General features: G+C 46.5%; 1 protein-coding gene and 1 non-coding gene across 2 annotated transcripts; one reads left to right on the plus strand and one right to left on the minus strand.

Moving 5' to 3' along the window:
• Positions 1-9385: 9385 nt before the first annotated feature.
• LOC127318207 (small nucleolar RNA Z247) lies at positions 9386-9527 on the minus strand. Its single transcript, XR_007861761.1, has one exon. It is a non-coding gene; the product is annotated as a small nucleolar RNA Z247 (small nucleolar RNA).
• Positions 9528-11156: 1629 nt separating this feature from the next.
• LOC127317268 (heat shock factor-binding protein) lies at positions 11157-12904 on the plus strand. The gene is made up of 5 exons (XM_051347796.2): positions 11157-11315; positions 11632-11685; positions 11815-11838; positions 11924-11966; positions 12516-12904. Exons 1-5 carry the CDS (start codon positions 11280-11282, stop codon positions 12647-12649), a joined length of 291 nt encoding a protein of 96 aa, XP_051203756.1. The 5' UTR covers positions 11157-11279; the 3' UTR covers positions 12650-12904.
• The last annotated feature ends 649 nt before the right edge of the window (positions 12905-13553 follow it).

Raw genomic sequence — 13553 nt, forward strand, 5'->3', positions numbered from 1 at the left:
ATATCCATGTTCACTTCTTACCAGGTCGCCCGGGATTCTTCCGTCTTGATGGGGAATGGGTCACATGCTTCTGTTCGTGGTGTTGGCACGGTAGATCTGAAGTTCACTTCGGGAAGATCGTGCGGTGAGGAACGTGCAGCATGTCCCTACTATGAACAAGAATCTCGTTAGCGGCTCCCTTCTATGCAGAGATGGGTTTAAGGTTGTTTTAGAGTCGAATAAAGTAGTTGTTTCCAAGTTTGGACAATTTATTGGTAAAGGCTATGAGTGCGGAGGCTTGTTCCGCTTTTCGCTTTCTGATTTCAGTAATAAGTCTGTGAACCATATATGTGGCAATGTTAGTGATGATACCAGTGTTTGGCATTCTCGTTTATGTCACATTAATTTTGGTTTAATGTCTCGGCTACCCAGTTTAAGTTTAATTCCGAATTTCACCATTGCCAAAGGTTCTAAGTGCCATAGTTGTGTGCAATCAAAGCAACCTCGGAAGCCTCACAAGGCGGCCGAGGAGAGAAACTTGGCACCTCTAGAACTCATACATTCTGATCTATGCGAGATGAATGGTGTGTTGACAAAAGGTGGAAAGAGATATTTCATGACATTGATTGATGATGCGACTAGATTTTGCTATGTTTATTTGTTGCGAACTAAAGATGAAGCTTTAGACTACTTTAAAATTTATAAGGCTGAAGTTGAAAATCAACTAGAGAGAAAGATCAAGCGTCTTAGGTCGGATCGTGGTGGCGAATATTTTCCTAAAATCTTTGATGAATTCTGTGAGGAACATGGCATATTCATGAGAGGACGCCTCCCTATTCACCCCAATCAAACGGGGTTGCCGAGAGGAAAAACCGCACGCTGACTGACTTGGTGAATTCCATGTTAGCCACTGCTGGTTTATCAAAGGCATGGTGGGGGAGGCTTTGTTGACTTCATGTCATGTCCTGAATAGAGTTCCTAACAAGAATAAAGATAAAACCCCTTATGAGGAGTGGGCTGGGAGAAAACCATCACTTTCGTATTTGCGCACATGGGGATGTTTGGCGAAATTCAATATTCCAATTACTAAGAAGCGCAAACTTGGACCAAAGACAGTGGATTGTATCTTTCTAGGTTATGCTCCTCGGAGTGTAGGATATAGATTTTTAGTAGTTCAATCCGAGGTACCTGATATGCATGTTGATACTATTATGGAATCTCGTGATGCAACATTTTTTGAGAATATGTTTCCTATGAAAGATATGCATAGCATTGCTAGAATTTCTACTGAGATAATTCCTGAGTCCAGTACATCTAATGAGTATTTTGAACAATCACATGAGAATTGTTCTGAGAAGGATGACAATGAAGCTCCTAAACGGAGCAAGAGACGAAGGATTGAAAAATCCTTTGGTGATGATTTCATTGTGTACCTTGTGGATGATACTCCCACGTCCATTGCAGAGGCATATGCATCTCCAGATGCAGATGACTGGAAAGAAGCTGTCCATAACGAGATGGACTCGATTCTTTCTAATGGAACTTGGGAGCTATCAGAACGACCCCATGGATGCAAGCCTGTGGGCTGCAAATGGGTGTTCAAGAAGAAGCTAAGACCTGATGGTACTATTGAAAAGTACAAGGCGCGGCTTGTAGCGAAAGGCTACACACAGAGAGAAGGCGAAGATTACTTCGACACCTATTCACCTGTCGCTAGACTTACCACCATTCGAGTACTACTATCCATGGCTGCCTCCTATGGTCTTATCGTTCATCAAATGGACGTAAAGACAGCTTTCCTTAATGGAGAGTTGGAAGAGGAAATCTATATGGATCAGCCTGATGGGTTTGTAGTAAAAGGTGAAGAAAGAAAGGTGTGCAAGTTGCTGAAATCTTTATATGGCCTGAAACAAGCACCTAAGCAATGGCATGAGAAGTTTGACAGAACTTTAACTTCTGTAGGCTTTGTTGTTAATGAGGCTGACAAGTGCGTTTACTATCGCCATGGTGGGGGCGAAGGTGTTATACTATGTTTGTATGTAGATGATATTCTGATCTTTGGTACAAACATGAGAGTAATACACGAGGTCAAGTCTTTCTTGTCAAAGAGCTTTAATATGAAAGATCTGGGAGAAGCTGATGTGATTCTGAACATCAAGCTGATTAAGAATGAGAGTGGGATTACTCTAACGCAATCTCATTATGTTGAGAAGATCTTGAGCCGGTTCGGCTATATTGATAGCAAGTCTTCTCCAACACCTTATGATCCCAGTGTGACACTACGCAAGAACCGGAGGATTGCCATAGATCAATTGAGATATTCTCAGATCGTTGGCTCACTCATGTACTTAGCGAGCGCGACTAGACCCGACATCTCTTTTGCTGTTAGCAAGTTGAGTAGGTTCATGTCAAACCCGGGTACTGATCATTGGCATGCACTTGATAGGGTCATGCGCTACCTATGTGGTACAATGAGTTATGGGATTCACTATTCAGGGCACCCAGCTGTGCTTGAAGGATATAGTGATTCGAATTGGATCTCAGATGTAGCTGATCTGTATGCCACAAGTGGGTATGTATTTACCTTTGGAGGTGGCGCAGTATCATGGAGATCTTGCAAGCAAACCATATTGACGAGGTCAACTATGGAAGCAGAACTTACTGCTTTAGACACAACCACTGTTGAATCAGAATGGTTGCGTGAGCTCTTGATGGACTTGCCTGTGGTTGAAAAACCTGTTCCGGCAATCCTTTTGAATTGTGACAATCAAACTGTAATTGTCAAAGTGAACAATTCTAAGGATAACGTGAAGTCATCAAGACACGTCAAGAGACGTTTGAAGTCTGTCAGGAAATTGCGAAACTCCGGAGTAATAACTGTTACATATATTCAAACAGACAAAAACCTGGCAGATCCCTTTACAAAGGGACTATCACGTAATGTGATAGAAAGTGCATCGAGGGAGATGGGTTTGAGACCCGTTGATGTTACACCATAGTGGTAACCCAACCTTTGTGATCGGAGATCCCGTGAATTAGGACCTGGGAAGAACAAACTAGTGGTTTAATTGAGGAGAGTATTTTGTAACCCTCTCTATGTGAAGATGCACAACTCTCAATTGCTGTAAGGCAGGTTGGCAACAAGCCTTAATGTGTTTATGTTGGCTATATTAGCAAAGATGCTGTCCTACAGAGCATTCTTGAAATAACACACCTATATGAGTCTGATTGTTAAACGTCGCAATCTATGAGATTTGGGTGATCTCTAGTAAACTCATGAAGAGACCACGAAGTATGACGCATATGCTTCACCCGCGGGGTAGGCTACTGGCAGCCATGTACTGGTCATGACTTTGAGTGAAACCATGTTCACGCAAAACTTGCAATTCAAGGCTTAGTCCATTGTTCAAGTGTGAATGGATGTAGCTTAAGGTTCTAGGCAGAAGTTCAACTTAACAGTCTCCGCTGAAACACTGGTATATAAACAAGCAGTGAGTATTGGTAAATCTCTAAATGGGATTTGAGATCTGGTGGGGGATTGTTGAAATATTGGGCCTACACTTAGTGGCCCATACTATATTTCAGATTTTCCTATAAATCTCAAAGCCCACATAGTGGAAGCCTTGTGAGTTTGAGCCCAAGTTGGTGGCAGCTCACTAGGGAGTGGCAAGAGGTGGGAAGTTTAGTCCCACATGGAAAGTTGGGAGGAAGTTAGACCACCTTATAAGGTGGGTTGTTCCACCACTAGTAAGTGAGTGAGAATAGGAGTGCTACACGCGCGCGCTCCTCCTCCTCCTCGCTCGCTCGACTCGACTCGACTCGACTCGACACGACACGTCACGTCACGACGCGCGCGCCGCGCTCGTGGTGAGTGGATTGAGCCTCGAGCCGAGACTTTCCGAGTCCTAGATGGACGCGTCGCAGTTAGTCGGTTCGGGTCGCTCCCGGATCGTGGGCTATCTGTAACCGACTCGAAACGTTCGTGCGACGTGGGCGTGGCCCACGTTGCCTAGGGTTTCCCGAGCCTATATAATCTCTTGCCCGGCTACCGCAGAATCATACTGAATACACGAGTTAGGGTTTCCACCTCTCTCCGCTTGCGCCGCCATCGTAGCCTACTCCATCCCGCGCGCCGACGTGCATCGGCGAACGGGAGAGCAGGTCTCCGGAACCGCTCGTCCTTGCGATCCTGTACGGGAGAGGGCGAATTAGGTTTTTGGGAAGCGCTCTGCGCGACTGCTCAAGCTCTTCATCACGGGTCGCCTTCCGTCCAAGTCGGGCGGTGCTGCCTACCGTCGTCTTCAACGCCATCTACTTCGACCCGTCGTCCCTGTCGTCAACAACGTTGTCATCAACAACGTTACTGCTGCGACATCATCTGCTACACCTCCACCGCCACCTCCACCAGATCGGTACGTGCGACATATCTCGATCTGTTTAGCGATGGATGTTGTACTGTTTGCTCTGCTACTGTTCATGTTGATCACTACATCTAGTATGTTTGAGTTTCACATGTTAGTAGTTACTGTCGTCATGCTTAATATTCTGGAATTAATCATGGAAATTGTGCCTAATTATCCAACAGCAAATAGTGATGCCTGATGCAAGCTTGCAATTGGCCGCTGGTTTGCCTCTTTATTTAATCGGCTACATTAAGGAGCACACAGCGGGACTAGATTTGTTTTCAATTGGCTCAACCCACTTTGACGAAAAATTTGTTCGGCCAATCGTTGCACACCTTGGTCGCGGTGCAAAAACTTAGAGGTCTAATAAACCGGGACGGAGGGAGTAACATTATTGATGGACCCTGAACAATATTTATGGAGCGACTAGAACAATTTTGTATCACCGCAATACAAAATAAAAGTTAAACATTTAACAAATTCTACAATCAATATAAGTATATAACCAAGTTTTATGGTGATGTATCTAGGGGAAAGTGAACGAGACTTCATAACAAATCAATCTTCTTTGGACATATCATTTGTAGTAGGTTGGGGAGGAAGAGGGTTGTAAGGTGGAGGGGCACGGATTCCCCATGGGCGCCACCATCGATCTACCATATGGAGAGGCTCGTAGGTGGGGGCAGGGATGAGAATTTGGGCAGCGTGGGGTGGACTCGACGAGCGCTATATGGCGCGGATGGTATAGGCAGCCACCCACGAGTTACATGAGGAGGGACGTCCAGGAGCGACACCTCAGTGCAGTGGAGCTTGATGGAGGATAGAGGAGAGCTAGTTGGTCTTCCATGTTAATTTACCTTGCAAAGTGTTTCTTATGGTCAACAACGGTGCATGGAGAGGACCACGGTGGGAGGGTGCCATCTATCTTGGGCATGAAGGGGGTGTTTATATCGTGAGTACTATGTGTCAGCCTCATGAGACGTTAATGGTAAAATTTTGTGTTGCGTGAAAGAAAACGAAACAGAGAGGAGTTTGGGGAGGCAATCGCACAGCACTCCAGGGCCGGCCGTATGCTCTTTATATAATGGTTCAACAGATTACATCTTGTACAACACGAATGACAGCTAACTAGGATAACTACGTAAGTCTATCTCTACATCCGAACTCGTTAGATATTAACAACTAATTTGGTTAGCAACTAACAATATATTCTAACACCCTCCCTCAACCTCAACTGTCTAACAGGTTGAGGTTGCGCTTACACCATTGAAAAGCTGGAAGTGGAAGAGGTTTGGTGAAGACATCAGCAACTTGATCATTGGAAGAGATGAACCGAATCTCCAGTTGCTTCCGACAAACTCTCTCTCGTACAAAGTGAAAATCAACCTCAATATGCTTCGTACGAGCATGAAACACCGGGTTTGCAGAGAGATAAGTGGCACCAATATTGTCACACCACAAAACTGGAGCTCGAGACTGCCGAACACCAAGCTCACCAAGAAGAGATTGCACCCAGATAAGTTCAGCTGTGGCATTAGCAAGTGCTTTGTACTCTGACTCAGTACTAGATCGGGATACTGTAGCCTGTTTGCGAGCACTCCAGGCGATCAAGTTACCACCAAAGAAGATAGCATATCCCCCGGTTGATCGCCGATCATCAACATTGCCCGCCCAATCAGCATCAGAAAATGCAGACAACAAGTCATTGGAGGCAGGGCGAAGCAACAAGCCAGTAGACATGGTGAACTTGATATAGCGAAGAATCCGTTTGACAGCAGACCAATGACTGTCACGAGGAGCATGAAGATACTGGCACACACGGTTGACAACAAATGACAGATCAGGCCGTGTGATGGTGAGATACTGGAGACCGCCAACAATACTGCGGTATAGGGTGGCATCATCAGGTGAAAGGAGCTCACCATCCATCACAGAGAGTTTATCTGAGGCAGACATGGGTGTATGAGCAGGTTTACTTTTAATCATACCAGACCGTCGAAGAAGCTCAGACGCATACTTCCGCTGAGACAACAAAAGACCACCAACAGAGGGACGAATAACCTCAATACCAAGGAAGAAATGAAGCACACCAAGATCCTTGACCGCAAATTCAGCTCTCAACTCCTGAATAAGTGTATCAGGGGCATGTGGGGATGAGCTGACAACAATTATATCATCCACATACACAAGCAGAAAAGTGACCACCTCCTTACGTCGAAAGATGAATAACGAAGAATCAGCAGTCGATGCGGCAAAACCAAGTGTGCGAAGGACAGAGCTGAGACGAGCATGCCAAGCTCGGGGCGCCTGTTTAAGACCATAGAGAGCTTTCTCAAGACGACACAAGTGATGAGGTTTGGATGGATCTTCATACCCAGGTGGTTGCCGCATATACACCTCCTCCTCGAGTACTCCATTAAGGAAGGCATTCTGAATGTCTAGTTGACGAAGATACCAACCCTGAGAAACCGCCAAGGACAAGAGCAATCGAATTGTCGTTGGCTTTACCACTGGACTAAAAGTATCATCATAGTCCAGTCCTTGACGCTGCTTGAACCCTTTCGCCACAAGACGAGCCTTATATCTCTCTATAGAACCATCTGCGTGGTATTTTACCTTAAATATCCATTTGGAGTCGATGACATTGACACCAGGAGGTCGAGGTACAAGCTGCCAAGTCCGATTCTTCAGCAACGCATCAAATTCTGCGTCCATTGCCATGCGCCAGTGCGGCACGCCGAGAGCAACGCGATAGTCACGCGGTTCAGCGCTTGCGGTGGAGATGGCATGTGCCATGCAGCGAGCAAGCCAGGCCACGGTTCCGTCCGTACGCGCACGCGGACAACGAATGTTGTTACGTAGCCTCGTAACTGGTCCAGATGGTGGTGCAGGGGACGCTGTCTCAGTTGGTCCAGATGGTGGTGCAGGGGACGTTGGACCAGTTGAAGACGTTGGCGCAGTCGGTCTGGACGACCGGGAGAGCTCACCAGGTGATGGTGGCTCGTCTGGATAGGACGACCCAGTAGCAGAGCCTGGGCTAGCTGGGACACGCGCGGAGGCCACATCCGGTGAGCCATCAGGCGGATCGACGTGCATGGATGCACTGGATCCCGAAGCAGATGCATGCAACGATGATTCGTCAACGTGAAGCTGCATACCACGACCTGTTCCTGCGCCATAACTAGGAAGTAACACAGGGGAATATGCAGAATCATTAAATTGACCAGGCAGACAGGGAGTGGAGGACGTGGGAATATTGGTGTCAACCGATGGAAGATTAGCAAATGGAAAATTGGACTCATCAAATACGACATCGCGGGAAATGTAAATGCGACCAGTTGGAATATGAAGACATTTGTAGCCTTTGTGAAGAGAGCTATACCCAAGAAAAACACATTTTTTGGATCTAAACTCAAGTTTGCGATTGTTATATGGACGGAGATGAGGCCAACAAGCACACCCAAAAACCTTGAAAAAGGTATAATCGGGAACCTCGCCTAAGAGACGTTCGAGTGGAGTGTTCATGTTAATGACTCGAGTAGGAAGACGATTAATAAGAAAACACGCTGTGGAGAATGCATCACTCCAAAAGCGAAACGGAATCGAAGCATGAGCGAGAAGAGTGAGACCAGTTTCGACTATATGGCGGTGTTTGCGCTCAGCGGTACCGTTTTGTTGATGTGTGTGGGGGCAAGATACTCTATGCACAATACCAAGATCCGAGAAGAATTTGTTGAGCTTAATGTACTCGCCACCCCAATCCGTTTGAACATGTATAATTTTTTGATTCAAAAGACGCTCAACATGCCGTTGGAATTGAAGGAACACTTGAAATACATCAGATTTTTGTTTGAGGAGATACAACCATGTAAAACGACTATAGGCATCAACAAAACTGACATAATATTTGTGTCCACTAACAGAAATTTGGGCAGGACCCCACACATCCGAATGAATTAGCTCAAGGGGAGCTTTTATTACATGACTAGAAAGAGGAAAAGGCAATTGGTGACTTTTACCTTGCTGACATGCATCACAAATTGCATTATTACGACTAGACTCCGAAGGAAGATCACTATGATGTAGAATATGCTGGACCACCTGTGAAGCAGGATGACCGAAACGACAATGCCATTGTTCTCTAGACACTCGAATACTCCCAAAAGCTTGTTTGATTATTGGTGGCTTCAACGGATATAGGCCACCATGACACCTCCCTCTAAGTAGAATTTCCCGCGTTGCTCGGTCCTTCACAAAAATATCATTTGGATGAAATTCCACAAAAACAGGATTATCACGAGTGAGTTTCTTAACGGAAAGAAGACTACGAGTGACGGAAGGAACATGCAACACATTGGTGAGACGAAGGGAGTGAGATGGAGTTGGAAGGATGCCTTGGCCAATATGATGAATTTGCATACCTTCACCGTTGGCGGTGTGAACTTGGTCATGGCCATGGTAGGTCTCCCTCACGGCGAGCTTGTCGAGGTCGTTGGTGAGGTGGTCTGTAGCTCCCGTGTCGGCGTACCAGCTGGGGTCGACGGGGTATGATGGAGTATGTCCGTGGCCTTGTGGAGCATGTGTGGCAGCGGCGACTTGGCGAGAAGTGCCGCTACCATTGTTCCCCACTCCGAGGAAGTCGCGCTTAAAGCGCTTGAAGCAGCGTGAGGCGATGTGCCCCACCTTGTCGCAGAGTTGACACACCGGGCGATTGCCGGTGCCGTTCCCCGACGAGTTGCCGGAGTAGTTTCCGCCGCTGCCGTTGGAGGGAGGTGCTGATGCAGGGGCGCGCCAGTAGCCGCCACCATTGGAGGAGTATCCCCCTCCGCCGCTGCCGTTGAAGGAGTCGCCCCCTCCGCCGCTGTTGGAAGGTGGCTTGATTGGAGGCAGAGAACGACCATCAGAACGGTAGAACTTACCGCCACCACCTGATTGCTTGGAGCCGAAGGAGAGGTTGGCGGAGAAGTGACTGATGTCCGCCGCCTTGCGCCCTTCTATGCGGTACTCGGTGCTGAGGAGCTGCGCATACAGATCACGCAGCTGGATCGGCGTTGCGCGCGGCGCCGTGACGACCTCGACCAAGGGGTCGTAGTCGCTGTCCAAGCCAGCAAGGAGATAGGAGATTATCTCTTCGTCCTCAAGTGGCTTCCCCATCGAGGCCATGGTGTCGCTGAGGGTTTTAACCCGGTTGAAGTAGACGGAGACCGGCATGTCTCCTTTCTTGATCGTGGATAGCCGGAAGCGGAGCTGCATCGAGCGCGCTGTGGACTGCGACGCGAAGGCGTTCTCCAGGATGGTCCAGGCCTCCCTGGCCGTGATGGCGCTCATCAGCATGCCGACAACCGCGTCGTCGGCGTTGGTGAGGATGGCGGAGAGGAGCGCCTGATCTTGCTGCATCCAGGCCCGATACGCAGGGTTCGGGATTTCCTTCGGAGCTCCGGCTTCAGCCGCCTGTGGGTTGGCGATGAGCTGGGACGGACATGGGAGCCGCCCGTTGATGAAGCCCATGAGGAGGTGGCTTTTGAGCACAGGGACGACCTTTGTGCGCCAGAGGAGATAGTTCTCCGCCGACAGCTTGAGGGTGACGACGGTGGCGAAGTTGAACGGGCCACCGGACGATGACGAGCCGCCGCCAGAGCTTGAGGCGAAGTTGCCGGAGAGACCGCTCGAGAAGAAGCTGGTCGCGTCATCAGCAGTTGACGAGGAAGAGGCAGTGGAGAAAGACATTGCGGAAGGCGTGGAGTGGATGCGATCTAGGCTCTTGATACCATGAAAGAAAACGAAACAGAGAGGAGTTTGGGGAGGCAATCGCACAGCACTCCAGGGCCGGCCGTATGCTCTTTATATAATGGTTCAACAGATTACATCTTGTACAACACGAATGACAGCTAACTAGGATAACTACGTAAGTCTATCTCTACATCCGAACTCGTTAGATATTAACAACTAATTTGGTTAGCAACTAACAATATATTCTAACATTGCGGAGCTTCTCCATACAAATCACGGCCGTCGGGAGGTGATCAGATGCACGAGAAAGAAAAACTATCTTTACCACATTCCAGTTTCATTAAAGCATCGCTATTTCAACAGAGTTACTTAACGGAAATTCAATTCGGCTCCCGGGTGCGTATGCTCCCTCTACCAAAAAATCATATTTTGAAATATTGAAAAATTTGGATGAAAAATTCTACATGTACATCTCCATAATATACGTGTGTTCATCAAGTTTCACGAAAAACCAATATTTTGTGTGGTCTATATAAAAAAGAGAAAGTTTATCTTGTGAAAAGCATTATTTTTAGCACTAAATTTTGTCTTTTTTACACACGTCACATGATAAGTCGATTTTTTATGAAACGACTTTGTGAGCACGTAGCACGTGAAGATGTACGTGCAAACTTTTAGTTTCATTTTTTTAAAAAAAAATAAAATGTATGTAAGATGCATTTCGAAATATAGGGAGCATATGCACCCATGTTCCAAAACACCGCTCTTACTTAAACACTACCCACCGATCAAAATCTACTATTTTATATTATTATTTATATGCTGTGTAGGCTATCTATCACGAGATATTCACTTTGGCTCATAGGAGCATTTGCTCCTACTATGTGAATCTATCACAAGGTTTTATTATAGTTTGGGATAGAGGAGCCAATTGCTTTCGAAATGCCAAATATAATGGGTGGGCCGCCCGAATAGACAACCCCACTCCACCAAAAGTGAGAAAAAAGCCCCCTCCTGGCCCGGTTGGTGTGGGCCGAAGCCTTCTTGATAAACCAAGGAGGTCTGTCTGCCTCTGCTCGCTCACTATTCGCCACAACCCCCACTTTCTCACATCCGACGAACGAATCCCAACCCCGACGAGCGGATCTGTTCCTTCCGCCGTCGACGATGGCCTCTCCCAACTCCGGCGGCATCACCATCAAGGTCAGCACCACTTCCTTCCCTCCTCCATTCCTCCCCCGCCAACGACCCAAAACTCCGTGTAACCGAGGCCACGAGCTCGCTTTCAGGATTTAGCCGCCTCCTGCACGATTTCTCTAGACGCCGCAAATTTTGCCGGCCGGCGCTCTTAGACCCAGCTTCCCCTCCTAGGTTTTGCGGCAACACGGGTCTAATCGGTAGACATGGGTCATTTGTGGATTCTGTGTGGTGTTCTCGTCGTCGATTTCATGGCCATCGGGTTGGTTAACCAGGCTCTTGCCGATTTCGCTCATTCAATCCGTTCCTTTGTCAATTGCAGGCCGAACAGGACTCGGACGGCTCGGCCCAGAGCACTGCTGATATGACCGCTTTCGTAAGTACTATCAGATTGAGTTCGTATATATTTGGGTTATGAGGATTGTAGATTTCCAATGCACTTTTTCTATTCTTCTTCTACCTGCTACTGTTTAATCATCATTTGTTTTTTCCCCACTGCTTGCAGGTGCAAAATCTTCTAGTTCAGATGGTGAGCCATTTATAACTTTTGTTAATTATTAATGGTGTACTATGTGCATAGGTCCACTTACTTTGTTGTATCTATCTCCTTGCAGCAAACCAGGTTCCAAGCTATGTCGGAGAACATCATCTCAAAGAATATCCTTATAAGTCAAGCCACTACATACATTGCATCTTGGTTATTTTGATCAATCCAGTCTTTCATTCATGGTTATGTAGGATATAATGATTCTCAATCGCCGGTAGACCATTTGACAAGTACAGCTATTGTTCTGCTTGGTCCACTGAAAAGACTAAAAACAACCGATTTATCAAAACAAAACAAATGATAGAGGTTTTAGATTGCTTGCCACACATGCCATGCTTTAATAGGAGGATAATCCATGTGCAAATTCAAACTCCTACAACATGCAATGTTATTGTTTAACACTGATGCAACTTGTCAAAAACCCTGAAACAAACACTGATGTTTTTTCGTGCTTAGCATCTTAAAGCTAATTTCTGGAACAACTTCTATTAATAAGTGGGACAGGAGAGTGCTAGGAAGAGTAAAATCATCTTTAGCAACAGCATCCACACCATTCATCTATGTTGGAAGCATTCACTCTTTTCGGCCACTTATATGTCCAACGGGATACACATACGTCCTGCTTCTGTCTATGTATAATATCCTTAACCAGTGCTTACTAGACGACATGGGTGCAAGAATCGATGAGCTGGAGCTGAGCATCAATGACCTCAAGGCCGAGATGGGCAGTGATGGTATGACCCCTACCAAGGCGAAGGACGAAGAATCAAAGCCAGCAGGCAGCTCTGCCTGAGTGAAGCAGACTTGGCACTTTGTATGAGTCATGGTCATATGTCGATATCTCCAGGCATTCATCTCTAACAAAGATATTATATGCATGATGGTGTGCATTTGAGAAATACAGTAGCTGTCATGAAAGTTATCTCTTGGCTCGTGATGTTTGTGAGTGATTTACTAGAACAGGTTCTGTCCCCACCTTCCTGTGTCCAATTCCACTAGCCAGTGTTCAGGATTGTACTCCAACTCCGGTTAAGAAACATTTCCGAAATGGGATGCTGTGTTTGGCTCCTAGGAGCATATGCCCCTGATTTTTGAAATGAGTTTTAAATGTATTTTGAAATGTAAAAAAATCCGAAAAAAATGTTGCAGGTACATCTCAATGTTCGTTGTGCTCGCAAAGTAGTTTCACGAAAACAGATATTGTTTCTGTCGGGTAAAAAAGATAACTTCAGTGCTATTTCGCGGGACATATAAAATGTTGGTTTTCCACGAAACTTGCATGTGCACACAAAATGTTGAGATGTAAACGTGAATTTTTTTTGGAATTTTTGAACATTTTTATAAACATTGACCGAGAAGAAGGGGAACGCCTGATAAATATTGACAAGGAAGAAGGGGAACGCCTCTGCCAGCCTTAGGAAAGGCCTCCACTTGGAGGTTGAGTAGACACCGGTAGATGACCATCAGGGTGATAAGAGGAAGATCTTGATCTGTAGAGAAGAACCAAGTCGCAGACCGTAGCACGGACCTTATTTAAGGACATGCTTGCGATGATCTTCTTCCCCACCTTTGACTCCAACCGCTAGAGCTCTGATGGAGATCTGGTCCAAGAGATTCAGCGCACTACTCCTAAGCACTGGCATAAGGCCAAACATCACAAGCATAAATCTAGAATTACTATATACAGTGGATGCTCC

Source organism: Lolium perenne, chromosome 7 (assembly GCF_019359855.2).
Source record: "Lolium perenne isolate Kyuss_39 chromosome 7, Kyuss_2.0, whole genome shotgun sequence".
Taxonomy (NCBI): domain Eukaryota; kingdom Viridiplantae; phylum Streptophyta; class Magnoliopsida; order Poales; family Poaceae; genus Lolium; species Lolium perenne.